Here is a 16,936-nt window from a genome sequence, read left to right as displayed (position 1 = left end):
AAACCAGCCCACTTCTGTCACTGTTACCTGGTAAAGTGTCATTTGGTGCATATTCAAGGGTAAAATATTTTGAAATAAAAGGAAAGCAGCTGACTTCCAGGGAGTCTGTTGAGATAAGTGTAGAGACACCCTTCAGTGGGTTAAGAGTCAGCAATACTGAAAAAAATGTAGCCTAAGCAACTGGAAATTAGTCAGTGAAGCATTTGCAATGGAAGACAAAACATGAGGAATGTTAGAAAAAGCAAGATGATGCCTACCCATCTGTATGTTACATTTTCATTACGATGCCTGCTCTAAGGAGTGAGCAGGTTGGAGGCTTTTACAGGAGGCTGGTCAGCCAGATCCTGCTGCCTGGAGTATGAGAGCTGAAGAGAGAGCCCAGCCATGTTTCTTCATTTGGGAATGGGAAAAAATGCCATATGAACAGACACAAAATTGGGAAAACCAGCAAAATACAAAATTTTGTCTTGAATTGCTGTCCACAGCACAAACAAGAACAACATTGCAGCAGCTCCAGCTTAGGTGAAAGATTTGGCTTATTAGAAAGCAGTGTCTAGACATCATGTTAGGGTCAGAAAATAAGGTAAGCATTGCATGAATGCCATGGTTCCTGTCAGGTTTCCCTCTGGCAAGCTGCTGAGATATTGTAGGACTCTTTCAGAGGGCACTTTCAACTTAATGTGGCCTAGGTGTAAAAGTGACTTTGTTCCCAAACATAAACAGGGGGAGATCCCCACAGACTTCAGAAAGACCCTAAATCAAGCCCAAAATAGGTGGTTTTCCTCTTTCTCAGAAGGAGTCTGCAGAAGGAGGCAGGAAGGGTATGGAAAAAGCAGTTGGCTTTATCTTCAGCAGCCCCAAGAAGAGCCTGTGGTCCAGTTCTCCAGAGGAGGATGAGGGAAGGAGCACCTTGTGTTTCTAAACTGATTGCACTGCTACAGGCCTGGCTAGAAAGTTAATGCTTGGAAAAATGATGGCTTGTTTGGCCACATGGTGAAATTGTTTTACTCTGCATATATATTATTTGGGCTTAGTTAAAACCAGCCATTTCTCTCAGTCAAGCGAGTTTCACAGAATCACTTTACCATCTCTGCATCCTTCATCCTGTGCCAAAATAGCCTATTTAATTTTGAAGTGAGACTGATTCCCAACTCCTTTAGGATGATGGTTGGGAGAATTTGACCTTTCTATCCATTGAGTCAACACAATCCTTCAGAGGCTTATGAGTAAGTCTTTTTTTGAGTAAGTCTTGCCTTTCCAGATTCTTGGGATTTATTTTCTTAATAACATTCTTAAAAAAAAACCAAAAAACTTGTTTTAACATAAGCCAAGATTGTCTGGAGTTACTTATACTTCATAGTGTTATATTACCAATACACTTTGGAACACTCTGGTAAATAATTCTGCCTACACAAAGAAATTGGCTATATTTTCTCTATACATCGAGGAAGTCTGTCGTGTAGACTATATATCACGGCTCTAAATGTTCTCAGATAAATGCAAACCCACATTGTATTCCATCTGTACTACTCACCCAAGCAGGTTTTTAAGGACCCTATACGACACATCCATCACTTATCCAAAAACTAGAATCCCTAACATTTGGGTTTGTAATAAAAATGACATTTTTTACCTTTTGCAACTACAGCAAAACCTGTTGTGTGTCCAGGGAAAAATACTCTACACAGTCATAAAGCTTATAGTTTTTTGTTTTTTCCCTTGTGCTCCTCTTTTCAGATGCTCACACAAACTTGGTTTTCAGTTCAGAAGGTGAACTTCCAACTTAAGGAAGTCAATGAAAGTTATCCCACTGACTTCAGTGAAACAAAGTTCTCTCCCAGTTTGATAATTATGGAGTAACTTCTCGGTAGCCTGTGGAGCCTTTTGCTGGCAGAAGGGAGAACAAACTCAGCTGGAGTGCAAATGCTCTGTCAGTCTTACAGTGCAAAAGAATAACTTGGAAATTGTGATGATAAAAGCAGAATTTGCCTTACTGACTGCGTCAGTTGCTTCAGAGGAAATATTGATTTGTGAAAAGCCAGAAATAATTTCTGAGATTTTTGGGGGGTTTTCGTGTCTTACCATGCCATGCTCTTGTAGGAGCAAGACAAATTATTCTGAAATTCAAGGGGAGGAAGGCTTGTAAGAGTCAGAGTCATCATTTGTCTTTGCAATTAGCAGTCTGTCAACATTAGAGTTGGGGGGGGAAAAAGTTGCAATAATTTTAAAAGCATGGCTCAGCACAGACCAATTTTCCTGTCAGGTTTCCATGGCTAGGACACCTCTGTGTGTGTGTGTGTGTCGATGGGAGGCATGGAGGGATGGCTGGTCATGGCAGAGAAGGCTGGAGGGACAAAGGGCTGTGCAAGGGGAGGAAATGTAAAGCTGACTTGTAATTAGTCCAGTTGGCTGTTTGCTGAAGAGTGGGGAGGAGCTGCCGTGGCTGCCCACGTTCAAAGGCTCAGGGAGGATTTTGGGGTCACTGCCCAAGGGTGGAAGGGAAGTTGTCCTCTCCTGCCTTCCCTCTGGCTGGTTGGGAGGCTGAAATGGCTCACCCAGAATGAGCAGATGCGTTAGAGGTTTGGCAGGGGCAGCTGGAGGATGTGGTGTGGCCGTGGGACTGCGTTGACACCGACCAGAACCTGTCACAAGGGTGCACGTGTGTGGCTCAGTATTGTGTGCTGCAGCAGCATCCCTCTCTCTTTCCAGGAAGTGTCTGCATACAGCATGTACATGTGACAGCTTGGTGGAGAGCCACTATTTCATGTGCCCAGATCAACAGGGGAGCAAATGAACCCAGGATTTGGGATTTTTTTTTTTCAACTCCTCTGCTGCCAGCTATGACTGTGGTTTTCAGTCCTGGGTAGGAAAGTGTCCCGGCCTTCTGAGCACATTCCTCTATTTACACTGGGAGGAACAGCTTTGGCAGTCTGTTCTGTGCTCCTGCTGTAACACAGGGGGTTGTGAAGATCACCCAGCTCCTGCTGCTCAGTGGGAGGGACGCAGGAGTGTCCCTTGGGGCCCTGCAAGGGCAGCACTGTGCATGGGCGCTCCCCGGAGCTGTGCGGGCTCCCTTGGTACCCCCACGGTGATGCTGGGAGAGCCTGGGCTCACCAGCCTGTGAAAGTGCACATAAGGGATGATAATATGGTAATGCACATCAGATATTAATGTGCATTGACACATAATCGTCTGCGTACATCGAGGCATTACAGCATGAAAGAGCGAGTGCAAAGGCCTTGCAGAGAGACGTGCTTTTGCACCTTTCTTTTCCCCCCTGTTTTCTCTTAGCCTTGTTATTTAAAAGTAAGCTTTCCTCCCTCCCTGGCCCCCCATTTAGGCAAAGTCATCCCCAGCAGTAAAGCGAGCGCTGCCTTCCTGACGGCCTATTTAGTCGCAATAAAAAGCCGATTGGCCTAATGCGCAATCAAGAAAGGAGTGACATTTATTGCTTCGGTTTTATGATGCTGTGAACTGAGCAAGATTTGGAGCCTTACAGTGCCTTCAGGGGGCAGGAGATCACCAGCAATGAATTGTATTTATACCTTTTCCAATTTCCTACTAGCGTTTTAGCAATAAATAGACTGTGTTGTTATTGAGTTTTATGTAAGTATGTTTACGAAAGCAGGAATACAACTTTGTAGCTCAGAATTACATGTGTTGGCTAAATAGATCAGCAGAGAGAATAACTATGTAAAACACTGGGAAAGCACTTACCAATTTATTATCAAATGTCTTAATAGAATGCTTCATCTCTTCCATCCCACTTTATGTTAACTATTAAAATAGAACTGCATCCATTGCAGAAGGTCAGAGGCTCCTTCACACACCCATGTAGGAACATCAAGGCCACGGTTTGTTCACACATCTAAACCATTAAAAATACATCCCATGCATTAAATATGAGCCTGAGGAAAGCTCAGTAGGAGCTGACGCACAGGGCTGACCTCAGCTCTCACAGCCCCTGCAGAGTGGCAGGTGTCCCTTCCCCACAGAGCCCATGTCCTGCCCCAGTCCCTTCCCCCGTGTAGGCTGCAGCTAAAACCCTGTGTGAGATGTCCCCAGATGAACAGATTTAATTGCTGTGTCTCAGCCTGCCCATTTTGTAAAGGGAGCTCTCCCCAGTGGAGCATCCCGGGTGCTCCAGGGACGCGTGTCCTGGCCAGTGCACAGCACTTGCTCCTTTCAGGGAGCTGCAGGTGGATTCCACTCATCTGTGTGCCAGCCCTGAAGAAGGTTACTCTCATCCCTTTAGTTTGCTGGCAAGGACATGTCCTTGAGATGGCACATTGCAGTCATTTGTCTGCCTCTCCCTGGCATCAGTACTGTCCCTTGGGGCCTGATCCCAAAAGCAGCCAGCCTCCGTGGTCATCACGAGGCAGCAAACGAGGCAGAGCCAGCAGGAGTGCCTAGTTTTGTACAGCAGCTTTTACCTACAGACCTGAATGCTCTGAGGAAAAGAGGGTTACTACTGCACCCTTCCTTCTTGCAAATGCAGTGATTTGTTGGGTCCCAGGCTCATACCTATGGGCTGAGATCTCATTTCACTGCCTTATTTCTGCCTGTGCAGGAGGTGCAAACAGTGCCTGAAGGAAAGCCTGGAAGTATCCTCCTAAAATTGCATTGAATAGCAGCCTGGATTTTGTTTTGTGGTTGAAGACAGCTGACCAAGCTGGGTATCCTGGGATATGTGGCCAGTTCAGGGGGTGCTGCCTCAGGCAGCAGGTACCCCTGGTTAGGGTGTGGTGCTAATAACACCAAGGTTCTGGGTCCAATCTCTGCATGGGCCATTTATTTAAGGTGATTTTTGTGGGTCTCTTCCATCTCAGAATATTGAATCCCTGAGGAGGCAGGAGGCACACGTGTTTGTAGTATCCCATGCTTCCCACTGGATGTTGCAATTTTCCCACTGGTTGTTCAGTCCAGGGTGAAACTGTGGGATTTGTGGAAGCAATTTTCATTATTCTGCTGGCTTCAGGACAGGAGTGAACAGTATCAGCAGTGTGAGGCACACAGCAATAAACTGTTCACGAAGGACAGCCTCAGATGTTTACAGAGACAGAAACAGTCTGCAAAGCTTTGTTTTAGCACAGACCACAGGGACGTGAAGGACACCAGGGGTAGGCAAACCATAGAAAGGCATTTATTTTATTCTATGAGTTCTAAACAAACTTTACCCATTAGGCACCTCCAGACACTTGAATTGGCATGTGCACAGAATTGGAATTTTCCTCCCTGGTCACACAGCTAGCATGAGGGCTTTTCCATGACTCTTCAAACCTAGTCATCAGCCTTGTGATTCCCTGTTTGGCTTTAAAGCATCCTAGGTAGCAAAAACCGCTTTACACAACTTAGTATCTTTTAAATAAGAATGATATTTAGAAGGACAAAAAAAAAAAATAAAATAAAATAAAAGAGAGACATATATTTTGCCCTTAAGTTGTTAGCACACAATTCAATGTACTGTTGAGGGCACCAGAGGCATTGGGAAGCCAGGTGAAGGTCATACTATAATTGGTCCTGTGAATTGTAAAAAGGAGGCAAAGGTGAAGTTTGTAATGTTTTTTGTCAAAAATTTAGTGCAAAAAGTTACAGGTCAAAAATGAAAGGGGAATTAGGACTCAAGTTGCAGTGTCTTCAACTGCAGATTAAAGATTTTTTTTTATGAGCTGCAACCTCCAGGATGACTTCTTGAAAACTGGAGGAGCATGAGACCAGCTCCTCACTGAACTCTACTCACGGCTGCACAGCAAGGTGTCCCCAGGAGCAGCCCATGGTTTTGGAACATCCTCCATGAGCTGCCATGCAAAGCATGCTCTGAAAAGCCCATGTGCACTTTAAAGCACTGCCAGTCCGTCCCTGCTGTGCAGCAGCAGCAGTGTGGCAGCTGTAGCCCGAGCTCCTGCCTCTGTCTCCAGCTACATTCCCAGAGTGTGTTGCATTTGGTATGCAAGGAAGGCCATCAGTAAATATATTCACCACTTTAGTGCATTTTAGCTTGACATATGTCCAGTAAACAATATTTTGGGCCCTTGTAGTAAAAAAAAAAAAAAATCACCTGATTATTCAGTGCTTCCTTCTGTTATGATGCTTTGGGGTCCTTCAAATCATTTTCATTACGCACTACATAATAATAAAAATCTCCATGCAGTATGCTGATAATTCTGTGCATGGTCTCTGTGATTTCTAATTGTTTGAATAACAGGATGCTATTGAAATGCCATGCAGAAACATTGCATCACCCTGAGGGAATCAAGCTTTTCTCCTTTTAGTCCTGGTAAAGATAAACATTTGAACAGTTGAAATAGGTAAAATATCCCAGGGAAGCCACCGCGCAAAGCAGGCATGCTAAAGCCCTTAGTGCAGAGGCAGGGCTGCAAAGAAAAAAAAGGAAAAATAAATTAGACAAATAAATAACAAACATTGGATGGAAGGCACACAAAATAAGCCATGCTTTTCTTCTCTTGTGATCTTAAAACAGAAGAGAAGCACTAGCAGGCCCAGGAAAGAAATATTGCGTGCTATTTTTGTGCTGCCATTATAAAATATGTATTGTTTATTGTTCGGCACTGCAGCTAAAGTTTTGCATCAACCTCAAAAATTACAGCAAAATTTGTTTTGAAGGAGACACGCAGAATCTCTATTCTTTAAGCCTCTTAATGATGTTCTTAAGAGTGCAGTGATAGGATTTCAGTCTCCTGCAAGCACAGACAGGTTGTAGGGTATGATTCATAGAAAGTGTAAAACACTGTGTGCCAGTGTGCATTCTGAATATGTTTTCTATATATGTATGTCAGCATATATATGATGTTCAGTGCATGCCAAGCCAGGCAATGATGCCAGGCAGTTCTGGGTGCCATCCTCATGGGCTGTGCTGCAGAGACCACTGTGGGTACCTGAGTTTGGCCAGGCTGCCAGAAGTCCCCGGAGACTGCACCGAGCGTGTCAGCACCTTGCCTTTCTGTTCAAGCAGTGCTGCTGTGGGGCTGTAAATCACTGTAAAGCTCAGTGGTGCCTGGAGGTGGGCTGAGGGGCAGAGGCTCGGATTCGTGTGGTCCTTTTGACGCTCACATCAAAACAAAGGTGTGTCCAAGCCGCCTGCAGCAGTCCAGTTTTGCTGCCTGTGCGTGCAGCTGGCTTTGTGGGTGGGTGCTGTGCCGAGGTGGGTACAGAGGTGACCTGTCACTGCCCCCAGTGAAGGGCTGTCACCGGCTGTGTGTCTGAGCAAGATACCTGAGGTTCACCTTGCCCAGCCCCTGCCTAGAGCTCGTTCAAATGTCTCTGCATGATGTTGTGTTGAGGCACTGAACGCCCCCAAAGCTGCCTGGGTAAATGAGGGCTCCCACCAGCCTCCCGACACGCGGCTGAACCGTGCTACAATGCCTGTTCCAGTGTCGAGGCGTCATGTTAGGCCTGGCTTCATTTCAGCTTGCCTGCTGGTAATGTCAACAAAGATGCCCTGTGTACCAGAAAGAAAAACCTTGCAGGAATCCAAATGATAGAAAAGGCATTTGGGACTGATTGCCAGGCTCTTTATGCAGACATATACTGCCAGATTTGCTTTAAATGGGCATTTAATGTCCTACTCACAGGGGCAGGGGTCTTGGAGAAGTCTGTGCTGACATCCAGAAATTCGAGTTTCTGATCACCATTTTCTACACAGAGCAGAGGAAGATAAGAAATATCTCTGGTGGAAACATCATAAATGTACAACAACTGTGTTTTTATTTATACAGTTTCATGGCAAAGGAAAGGCTTTGGGCTTCTTTATGCTGAAAAATGTTGTAGGGGTTTTCAGGGGTTTTCACTGCTTTTTTTTTTTTTTTTTTTTTTCTTGGAGAAAATATACAACGTTTAAAATTATTGCAGAATGGAACTTCACCTTCCCTGTAAAGCAGTGCTCTCTGAGACATGGTGGGATCTCACACTTGACCAAATTAGCATATGCGCTCAAATATCAGAGCTCTGACTAGTAAAAATAACACTAGATTTGCATTTTCACATTTTTAGCTCTTGCCTCCCTGTCTCTTTGGTTTTATGCCTTTTTTCTTGACTGACAATTCTCTTTGTGGCAGATTTATTGCTGTTCTGCTGTTTGGACCCTGTAATCAACTAGACACTTGGCTGAAGACGTTAGTCATTTCATTAAGTACTTCTCTTTCAGATATCTCAGGCACAATTTTCTGTTGCTCTGCTTCCAAAAAGCAAATGACCCACGGCCAGCAAAGTCTGAATATGAATCTTTAATAAACAGAGGTAGTACCAACAATGCTCTCAGGTTTCCAAACAGCAGAGGGCTAATTAAAAGATGCTGAATGAGGAAGAACTGCCATTGCCATCTCGCTCTGACAGAAATGTGCCTGCATCTGTTCCCAGTGAAACCACTCTTCTGGAAGCACTGTCTCATTTATCCTCCTTGCTTCCCATCAGAGCTACATAGGAAACCTTCCTCATGCTACGTGCAGATATTGCGTAGTAATTTTTATAAAATCAGTTTTCACTAATACATTGCTGTAAACAAAGACTAAATAGTTGTCTTAGGAGTAAAGATAAAGCATGGAGTGCCTTTCTTTTTGTCATCGCTGTGTCACTAATGATTACATTCTATTCATGAACTAAGGAAATAGAATTATAGGATTCTCCTACCCTTCATGGGCAAAGAACCATTCTCTCGTTTCACTGAGATTCCTCCTTAAAATGCAGTTCCTCCTTCCAGGACAGTCCTTCATAGCCATGAATCCTCTCTTCAGTAGCTTGCTCTCTGCAGGCAAAGGTACTCTCTGTGCCCAGAAAATAATACCATATGTTATTTGCAGAAGCATGGGGTGTTTGGAGATTGTGCACTCACACATGCCTGGTTTACTGACCCCATTAATTTTTTGTGGAGACTGATTCAGCAGAAAGCCAAGTTGGCTTTTCCAGCTTGGCCAAGCAGCCTGGTGCAGCACATCACCGTCACTGCTGGCACATAGACCAGACTGAGGGCTGGGCAGCGTTTCTTCATGATCAGGATCCGGGCTGGAAAGGAGTTCTTTGTGCTCTTCTCTCATTCCCCTGGGGAGGGAAGAAGCAGGACGAACAGGTGAAATCCCAAAATGCCCGTGGGTTCCCTGGTGCTGCTGAGCACCCTCTTTGCAGTTCCTGCCTTGACAGAAGCTCCCAGAGCTGGCAGAGCAGAGTGCAGCAACACGCGCCCCACAGGTCGGCAGTGAGGCACAGGGAGGTGCCTGTCAGCATCTCACCTGCCTCAGGCTAAGCTCAGCTCTGCCAGCTCTCCCCCAGGCATCCTCCTGGGCCTCTCCTGCATCTTACCTGCAGAGCTGCACCTCTGCCTGCAGACACTTTCTGGTTCATCCTGGGTGTGACATTCTCATGACAGGGTCCAGCAACATCCTTGTTGCAAGATCCACCATGGGGAGTTAGCCCAAAATCCCCTCAGGAGGTGCCCAGGCTTGCCCCTTCAACAGTCTTTTCAGTTTGCTTTGGTGTTTTCTGCTTCCATGATCACCAAAGTAACCACACAGACTGCTGGATATTCAGCTCCTCCAGAATTATCATCATGTGAAATGAAATGGAATAAAATAAAGCGTATAAAAGAAAGGGAACTCATTGGAGACTGTCACAGTGACCTGGAAGACATAAGAAAATGAGCCTTCCTTAATGATTGTTTATGGTGGCAGCCCAAATTTTAATCAATTAACATATGAGCCCTTCATTACTTGAAGATGAAAAGGTCCTGTGGAACAGCATTTCTTCCTTTCTCAGAGGAGCTGCAGGGTATCTGCTGACATCTTGGAGGCTCTCCTTCCTCACAGAGGCTTTTAAAGCTGCCTTTCTGACTGCAGAAGGCATGGTGAAATCTTACACACGTATTCTGTGTATGCTCTTGGGTACAGTTTCATTCTGTGACCCCCTAGGAAACCTCACTGACCTTCCCACGGTGTCTTGAGCCCCAGGAATGCTCAGTCAGCCTTTCTATTGCCAGGCTTTCTTCAGTGCTACACTTAGGAACACAGAAAGCAAATGGATTTATTGATAGAACTATAACCAGAAGTCGTAGGCAGGATGATAACATGCTCAGATGATCAAATTACTTCAAACTGAAGGCATACTGGGGTGCCTCAGGGAGTGGGGAGCTGCAGGCAGCCAGCCAGCCCATGGGACACAGCCCTGGCAGTGGGATGGGTGCTGCCAGCCCTGTGCATGACAAGTGTTAGGGGGAGGCTCTCTTCAGGGTATGGGGCTTCTGTGTCCCACAAGAGCTGGAGCGACTCTGTGTGCCCAGAAAATAACACCACTGGTACTCTCACCTAACATACACCCCCTGAGCCAAGCAGGGATGTCACAGTTTGGTTCTTGTTTAACACAAGAGAGTCCCACTCTTGCATTTTATAATGCTGCAAGAAGTGAAGGCACTTTTGAAGGTTTTCATTCAATGAAGTGCATTAAGTACTGTTCATGATGTATTTATTGCCTCACTGGTGGGTCCCACTTAAGTCTGAGGTATTGCCTGGGCACACACATTTGGAGTACATGCCTCACCTCTTTCCCTGCAATTTGACCTTCTGGACTTTGGCAGCAGGGTCCAAATGGCAGAGTGTTGCTTCCTCCAGTTTGAAAAAAATGTGTTGGAATAGCGTCATTTTCCCTGATAAGAGGAGCACTATAAATTAAAAAGAGTCAGCAACACAGGAGCATTAATCTTCCTGATGCAATCCTACCTTTCGCACTTCCTGACATATATTTGATGTCGACTTAATTGTGCAGCCTTAAAGTAGGATTTGAGTATAAAAGTGTAAAAAGCAGCAATAAACTGTGGATGCAAGCTAGAAGTTGTCTGCTGAAAACTGTGCAGGGGGTGGATGATGCACAGATCCTTGCAGCAGGGAGGTCGGGGTGACAAGTTTGGTGTTTTTTTCAGCATCCCTCTAGCTGGCCTTGAAAATCAGGCTTCACACAGGAGATCCTATAAGCCTTTGGAGCATATGGTGTCATCCTGGGGGTGTCCCTTTCTGCTCTCCCTGGCACAAGAGTGATCTGACCCCAGCACAAGCAGCGTGTGATTCGTGGTGCTCCCGTGGCGCTTCCTCTTCCTGCAGCTGCTGCTGAGGTTTGCTTGGAAAGAAAGGCTGGTGTCATGGTTGAAATTTTAGAGTGGGGTACAGAAAAACCTTGGTTCTCTTCTCAGTTTTGCTGGAAGAGGTCAGGAAAGTAATTTTGGGTCTTTCTGTTTTGGAAGGTATCAGAAGATGTAAATAAATGCCCAGTGGGCTCTGAAGCGGTCTTTGAAATCAGTGGGAGATAGGTCTCTGAGATGCCAAAAATCCCACACAAAGCGGTTGCATGCATCTTTAAGCATTTAAACACCTTTAAAAATATGTCTCTAAAGTGTCTGAGCATAGGTTCCTGCATCCCCTAGGTATTTCTGAAATTGCATCCAAAGTTGCTGAGATTTCCCCTAAAGAGCACCCCTTTGTTGTAATTTTCCTGTTGGCTTAATTTTCTCTTGACTTGAAACATAATATATATTAACCTTCACTCATTTTTCTGTAGCAAAATGTAGAGAAGTGAAGCTGTTTCTTAGCTGGTTTATTACCAAAAAAAAAGGAGCATATGGCTGATTGTGTCCCATCTGAAATGCAAATGGTGGAGCTACGTGGAAAGAATTGCTATTACTTGAGCAGTAAATGTTTCCTAATGAAGTGAGTTTGACTAAGGTGGGAAGCTGGAAATGGCTGCAGGAAGAAATGATGATGGTTAATATTTCAGTGGAGCAGAACATTCTTATTCTGCTGATAAGGAGATTCTTGGGAAATGCACTGGAATTTTTTTCTTATATTCTGTATGTTTATCAGTGTGGGGAAATTGCTACACACAGAGAGCTAGACGCTTTTCTTCGAGTTATGAAATCATGTAATTTAATTTATAACCACAGCTTTTCACCACTGGCCTCTTTTTGAACTGAAGTTTCCTGTATTTCGTGAACATTTGGGGTAGATAGACCTACCCAGGGTAAAAAAAACAAACTCTAAAAGAAGACAACTACTGGTTCCACTGTTTTCCATCACCCTGGGCACACTCCTGGAAGCCAGAAGCCAAACGGGGTGATGGAGAGATCTGACCCACACACTCTAATTTCCTTCTTCCTCTTTCCACCAAAGTTTTGTGTATATCCCTCTACACCTCCCGTAGTCAAAGGTGTCCAGATGTCTGCTGCAAATGGGAGGTGGACTGACTTTTAAACACTTTCTTAAATCAAGCAGCGAGGCTGGAGGCCTGACATTTCCATTACTTAGCTTTCCGAAGGGAGAGCTGCGGAGCTGGCGCTGCGAGGCTCAGCACTACCAGTGGGCTGGAGATGGAGCATCAATCGCATTACTCTGCCTTAATGTCAGAAGGAGCCAGGAAGAGTTTAGATAGCAGCATGGGCACAATTACATGCTCAGAAGAGCTGGAGCAGCTGCCAGGTTAGACCTCTGGCTTTGTCCCCAAGCAAGATCACATTGGGTTTGCTGAGGCTGAGCTGTCTGTTACACGGCACAGTTGGGGGACAGAAGATTAGCGTGCCTTTCCCCTGCCGATGCCCAAGGGTGTCTGATGTTGCTAATGATAATGAAATAGGAGAAACCTAAAGAAAAGAGTCTGCAGCCTGCTGTCGATGGAAATAATTAGGTTTCTCCATCTTAGAAGCAATGGCAAGGCTTGCTGGGATCAGGATGTGTCCACGTTAGTGCGTTAGCTCAAATCCAGAGCAGACTTTGGAAGTGAATACCTCCCCGTGCTCTGGTTCACATCACAGGGCAGCCCAGCTCACAAGCTGGGTCCTGGAGTCTCTGGAGATGGCCATAAGCAATCTGAGGATGGGGCCACCACTGCCCTACAAGCATTTGCCCTCACTGTGCTCTTGGACATGGGAGCCTTCACCCCACACAGAGCACAGCACCAGGTCAGGGGACCTTCCTGGGTGACACCTGGGTAAGGCTTTCTGCTCGGTGACTTATCCAAGTGCTTCAGAAAGTGTTTGTGTAAATCCCTAAAACAGCATTCTCCTGCTTTTAATAGTGAGCAGCTTCTCTGTGTCCAGGAGCTGGGGACATCCCACCAGCCCAAGGCACAGAGTGTGGTCTCATCCCTGCTCTCAGTCATGGCAGGTGGTTTTATCCCAGTAGGGTGAAGTGAGGCTTCAGTATCACATCTTCTCTTACTATTCTTGTTAATCAGAGTGCCTCTAGGTGCTGTAATTATTTTCAGAATTAAATCATAAATTGATATAAACCCACATTTATATGGTGTTGCATACAGTGGGCAGTACCTGAACAGAGGAGAATTTTGTGGCTCCTTTAGTTTGCAGGAGGGCTCAGCAGCTTGCTTTATTTATCTGAATATCTCTTTGGTTTACAGGAGATTACAAGTGGTAATGCTGTGGTACAGTTTTCCACGTAAAATACACTTCTTTTATCTTTCTTTTTGCTTGCTTTTATGGGTTGCTTCTCTCTCCCTGCATCTCATTTCCATCGAGAAATACAAATGACCTCTTGACAGAACTTTCCACTTCCATTATGTTGATTTGCATTGTACAGTCAGGATAATATAAACACTTGTATTTCTGAGATGCATTTATGATGTCTTGAAAAAAGTTTCTCATATTAGCCTCTTCTTTTTTCTCTTTCTGTATCTTTTCAGGTGTGTGTGCAACATTGACTGTTCTCAAACCAACTTCAATCCTCTTTGTGCTTCCGATGGGAAATCTTATGATAATGCATGTCAAATCAAAGAGGCATCATGCCAGAAACAGGAGAAAATTGAAGTCATGTCTTTGGGTCGATGTCAAGGTAACTCTCATAACAAAACTCATTTCAAAGAATGTTTTCAATTTTTGTTCTGGGAGAAAAAGAAAAGAAAAAAAAAAAAAAAAAGAAAAAAGAACCAGGGCTGGCTTCTTATTTGGGAATTGTTCCATTTCCATTAGACTGCTGCAGTTTATACCGCACAGGCTGTGGTGAGAGGCAGACACAGCGAGGTGTGAGGGGGGCAGCACTCCTAACCCTGCCCGTGGCTGCAGCAGGGGACAGGCCAGCCCTGCACTGGCATCTGCATCAGTCACCAGTCTCCTGCCCAGAGCTCTGCCTGCCAGGCAGCACTTGGAGCAGGACAGTGGGAATGCCCCTCAGGTACATTTGCCACCCAGGATAGATCCTCTGGTGCTTCCTTAGCTGGAGCAGCATGAGGCAGTCTTGGGAGATTCTCCAAAGAGGTGCTCCCAAGCATGGTGCTTGGGCTGGTTCTTCAGGTGACCCTTGCTGTGCCCCATTATGCCCAAGATGCCTGGAAGGAAGTTTTCCAATTGTGGCTCAAGGTTCTCTCTGTTTCTCCCTAAATACAGTGCTTCTCTGTGCCTACCTCCTGGGCTACTACATCACCTGAAACCCTTGAGCTGACTTTAAAAACCCTGTTTTTCTCTAAAATAAAAATGAAGAGAATTTGCCTTTCAATAGCTCCTGTAAATAAAGTGTCTAGAGAGGCTCAGACTCTCAATGGCTTTTTTCCTTAGCATCTGACCCATAAATCCTCAGTACATCTACTCACAAGGCCATAGTATACAGGTGTATTAAACATATTCCAGTTTACTCCTATCTCTTTGAAGTTAACCACCCTAAGTGGCAGTTCATTTCAGGGTACCTATTAAAACTCCCCAATTACTTCAAGTAGAACAGAAATGACAACTCCTGCTCCAGACTGATATATTTATCCCAGCTGCAATCTGTTATCACATATTGTTAGAGAAAAGTTCCTGCTGTTTTCACCTGGCAGGCTGAGGAGGGCCTTGCAGCCAGCAGAGATGATGTGTGTGCAAGTGAAGTTAGCTCTGCCTGGGCACTGGGGCTGGGGCATGGGCTGTATCGAGTCCAGGCTCCCCAGGCAATTCAACGCCTTTCTTTTCACACAGACAATACCACAACAACTACAAAATCAGAAGATGGGCATTATGCAAGGACAGATTATGCAGGTACGGTTCCTATTCTGTGAGAATCGCAATTCACAGGATCTGTGTAAGTCTCTTTTTCTCCTTCATTTGCTGAGGTGAAGTGTCCTCATCTTCTAGTACAGTTTTCCTGGTTTTGCTTTAAGAAAACACTGTCTTTCCATTACTCTGTCTTTTGCTACAAACTCTCTTCTTAATAAATGGGCTGCTTCTATTTTTGTCAACCTACAGCTACTCTAGCCATAAAACACCTGTTCTGACAGAGGAAATAAGTACTGTAAATTATTTGCCAGAATTAGCAGACTTTATTGAAAATTATAGAATCAGTCCACTAGATTATGCATATCTTTGTCATGATATACAGGTTTAAGGAAGTGAAAATCCAGCTTATAGCACTGCTGGGATACCATGAAACGCTGCCGTAATGGATATCACCTGTCGGCATTTAACTATGAAGTTAATAAGGTTCTTAAAATGTGGGGGGTTTAAGTGATAAATGGGTTTAATTTATTTAGAAGCTACAGTAAAATATAAAGGCTGAATAGCCCTATATGGCACTTGAAATTAAAAACATGTAAATACTAGTGAGGTTTGGGAGACATTTTTTACACCCTTTGCCTGGGAGGATTGATTTAGAAATCGAACGTGCGTGTGCGCGCGCACGTGCATGGAAATGCTCACGGCTCACACTGAGAGTGAAAGCCTCTGGGAAGGTCTGGTGAAAATGGGTCAGGTGATGCACTCATTGCTTCAGTTTTGTGATGTTTCTGTGGTTTTGAAGTGTTTGGAGAGAGTAGGTGTGGATCACTGGGTTTGCCCGAGCTGCATGGCTTGGGTGGAAGCCAGCTGCGGGTGTGAACATTTCCTGCTGGGACAGTCCCGGGGCAGTAGTTACTGCAGCTGCTCATCTCCTGTGCAGGGCCTCTGTGCCATCCCTGTGACAAGGGGTACCTTAGGAGTGATTGCTCCTTTCCCACTTAAAACAGCCCGTGATGATTAAAACATAGGGCTCTGAATAAATGATGCCTCGGTGAGGCAGAGCAGTGCGAGGGGCTGGGGGCTGCTGCAGCATGAATCACGGAGAGTAGAAGCTGCTATGGAAAGAAAATGCTGGAATGAATTTCTAAAGGATCAAGGGTGAGCCACAGTCAAGGTGTTTCCTACTGCCAAGGAGCCCTTCCATTGGTGAAGACAGGGACATGCAAAGAGAAAAATGTCTTCAGTGTTTTTCCTCCAAACTCTTGATTGCCCTCAGCATTTTGTGGGGGGTAGTAGTCAGTTTTCTTAAAAGGCTGGAGAGGCTGATGTTGTGTCCTCTAGGGACAGGAGTAAAGGCCAAGTAGGCCAAAATGATTTATTTCAAGTTAGAAACAGAGCCAAGTAATGTTACCTTAAATCCTTTCTCTTTCTTGCTGGAGAGCTGAGGAGAGCACTGGCTTCCCCAAGCCGAGATGGAGGCCTGGAGCCCATTTTCAGTGTGCAGCCTGTCCTGTGCTGCTGCTGACTGGTGGATTTGCTTTAGGATGGCAGGGACCCACATCAGCTAGGGAGGAGACAGCAGGCTTAAACATGAAGCAACTGAGTTGTATCAAGAAGGGAGGAAAGGCAGGTTGGGGATTAGGGAGGAGGATGAGATCGCAGTGGTGACAAGAGAAAGGCACGTCATGGGTCTTGGAGGAAGAGGAGCACAGAAGGCAGCTTGAGCTCAAATGAGCAGGAGGAAAAGAACAGCTTTTGCTTAGGAGAGGTGGTATTTCAGCCCACATTCAAGAGGACAGGTGGTGGGAAGAAAATTGACTCCAGCAAGGTGTTGTCAGGGGTTGGGAGCCAAGGAGGGACCTCAGGAGGAATCTTGACAGGGAGGAGGGCAGAGCCATGGCACAGAGGAGCAGCTCTGTAGTGGAGATGGTCTCTGAGCACCAAGAGGTCAGAAGGAGTGTGGAAGCAAATAGT

The 16,936-nt window shown here is 45.3% G+C and overlaps 1 protein-coding gene and 1 long non-coding RNA gene across 2 annotated transcripts in view; one reads left to right on the top strand and one right to left on the bottom strand.

Annotated features, from left to right (window-relative positions):
- The window catches only part of TMEFF2 (transmembrane protein with EGF like and two follistatin like domains 2), a 123,584-nt gene that overhangs the window by 77,788 nt on the left and 28,860 nt on the right, over positions 1 to 16,936 (top strand). Inside the window, exons 6-7 of the mRNA XM_086898255.1 lie at positions 13,684 to 13,832; positions 14,948 to 15,007. Of these exons, the coding sequence (XP_086754381.1) occupies positions 13,684 to 13,832; positions 14,948 to 15,007 (209 nt within the window). The remainder of the gene's footprint in view (positions 1 to 13,683; positions 13,833 to 14,947; positions 15,008 to 16,936) is intronic.
- LOC147652187 (uncharacterized) lies at positions 7,591 to 9,629 on the bottom strand. Its single transcript, XR_015289396.1, has 4 exons — positions 9,313 to 9,629; positions 8,868 to 9,054; positions 8,647 to 8,780; positions 7,591 to 7,655 (listed from the first exon to the last, which is right to left on the bottom strand). It is a non-coding gene; the product is annotated as an uncharacterized LOC147652187 (long non-coding RNA).

Source organism: Cyanistes caeruleus, chromosome 7, assembly GCF_971803275.1.
Source record: "Cyanistes caeruleus chromosome 7, bCyaCae1.hap1.1, whole genome shotgun sequence".
Classification (NCBI taxonomy): domain Eukaryota; kingdom Metazoa; phylum Chordata; class Aves; order Passeriformes; family Paridae; genus Cyanistes; species Cyanistes caeruleus.
The sequence above is the reverse complement of the archived record's forward strand: the minus strand, read 5'-3'. Positions and strand labels throughout refer to the sequence as shown.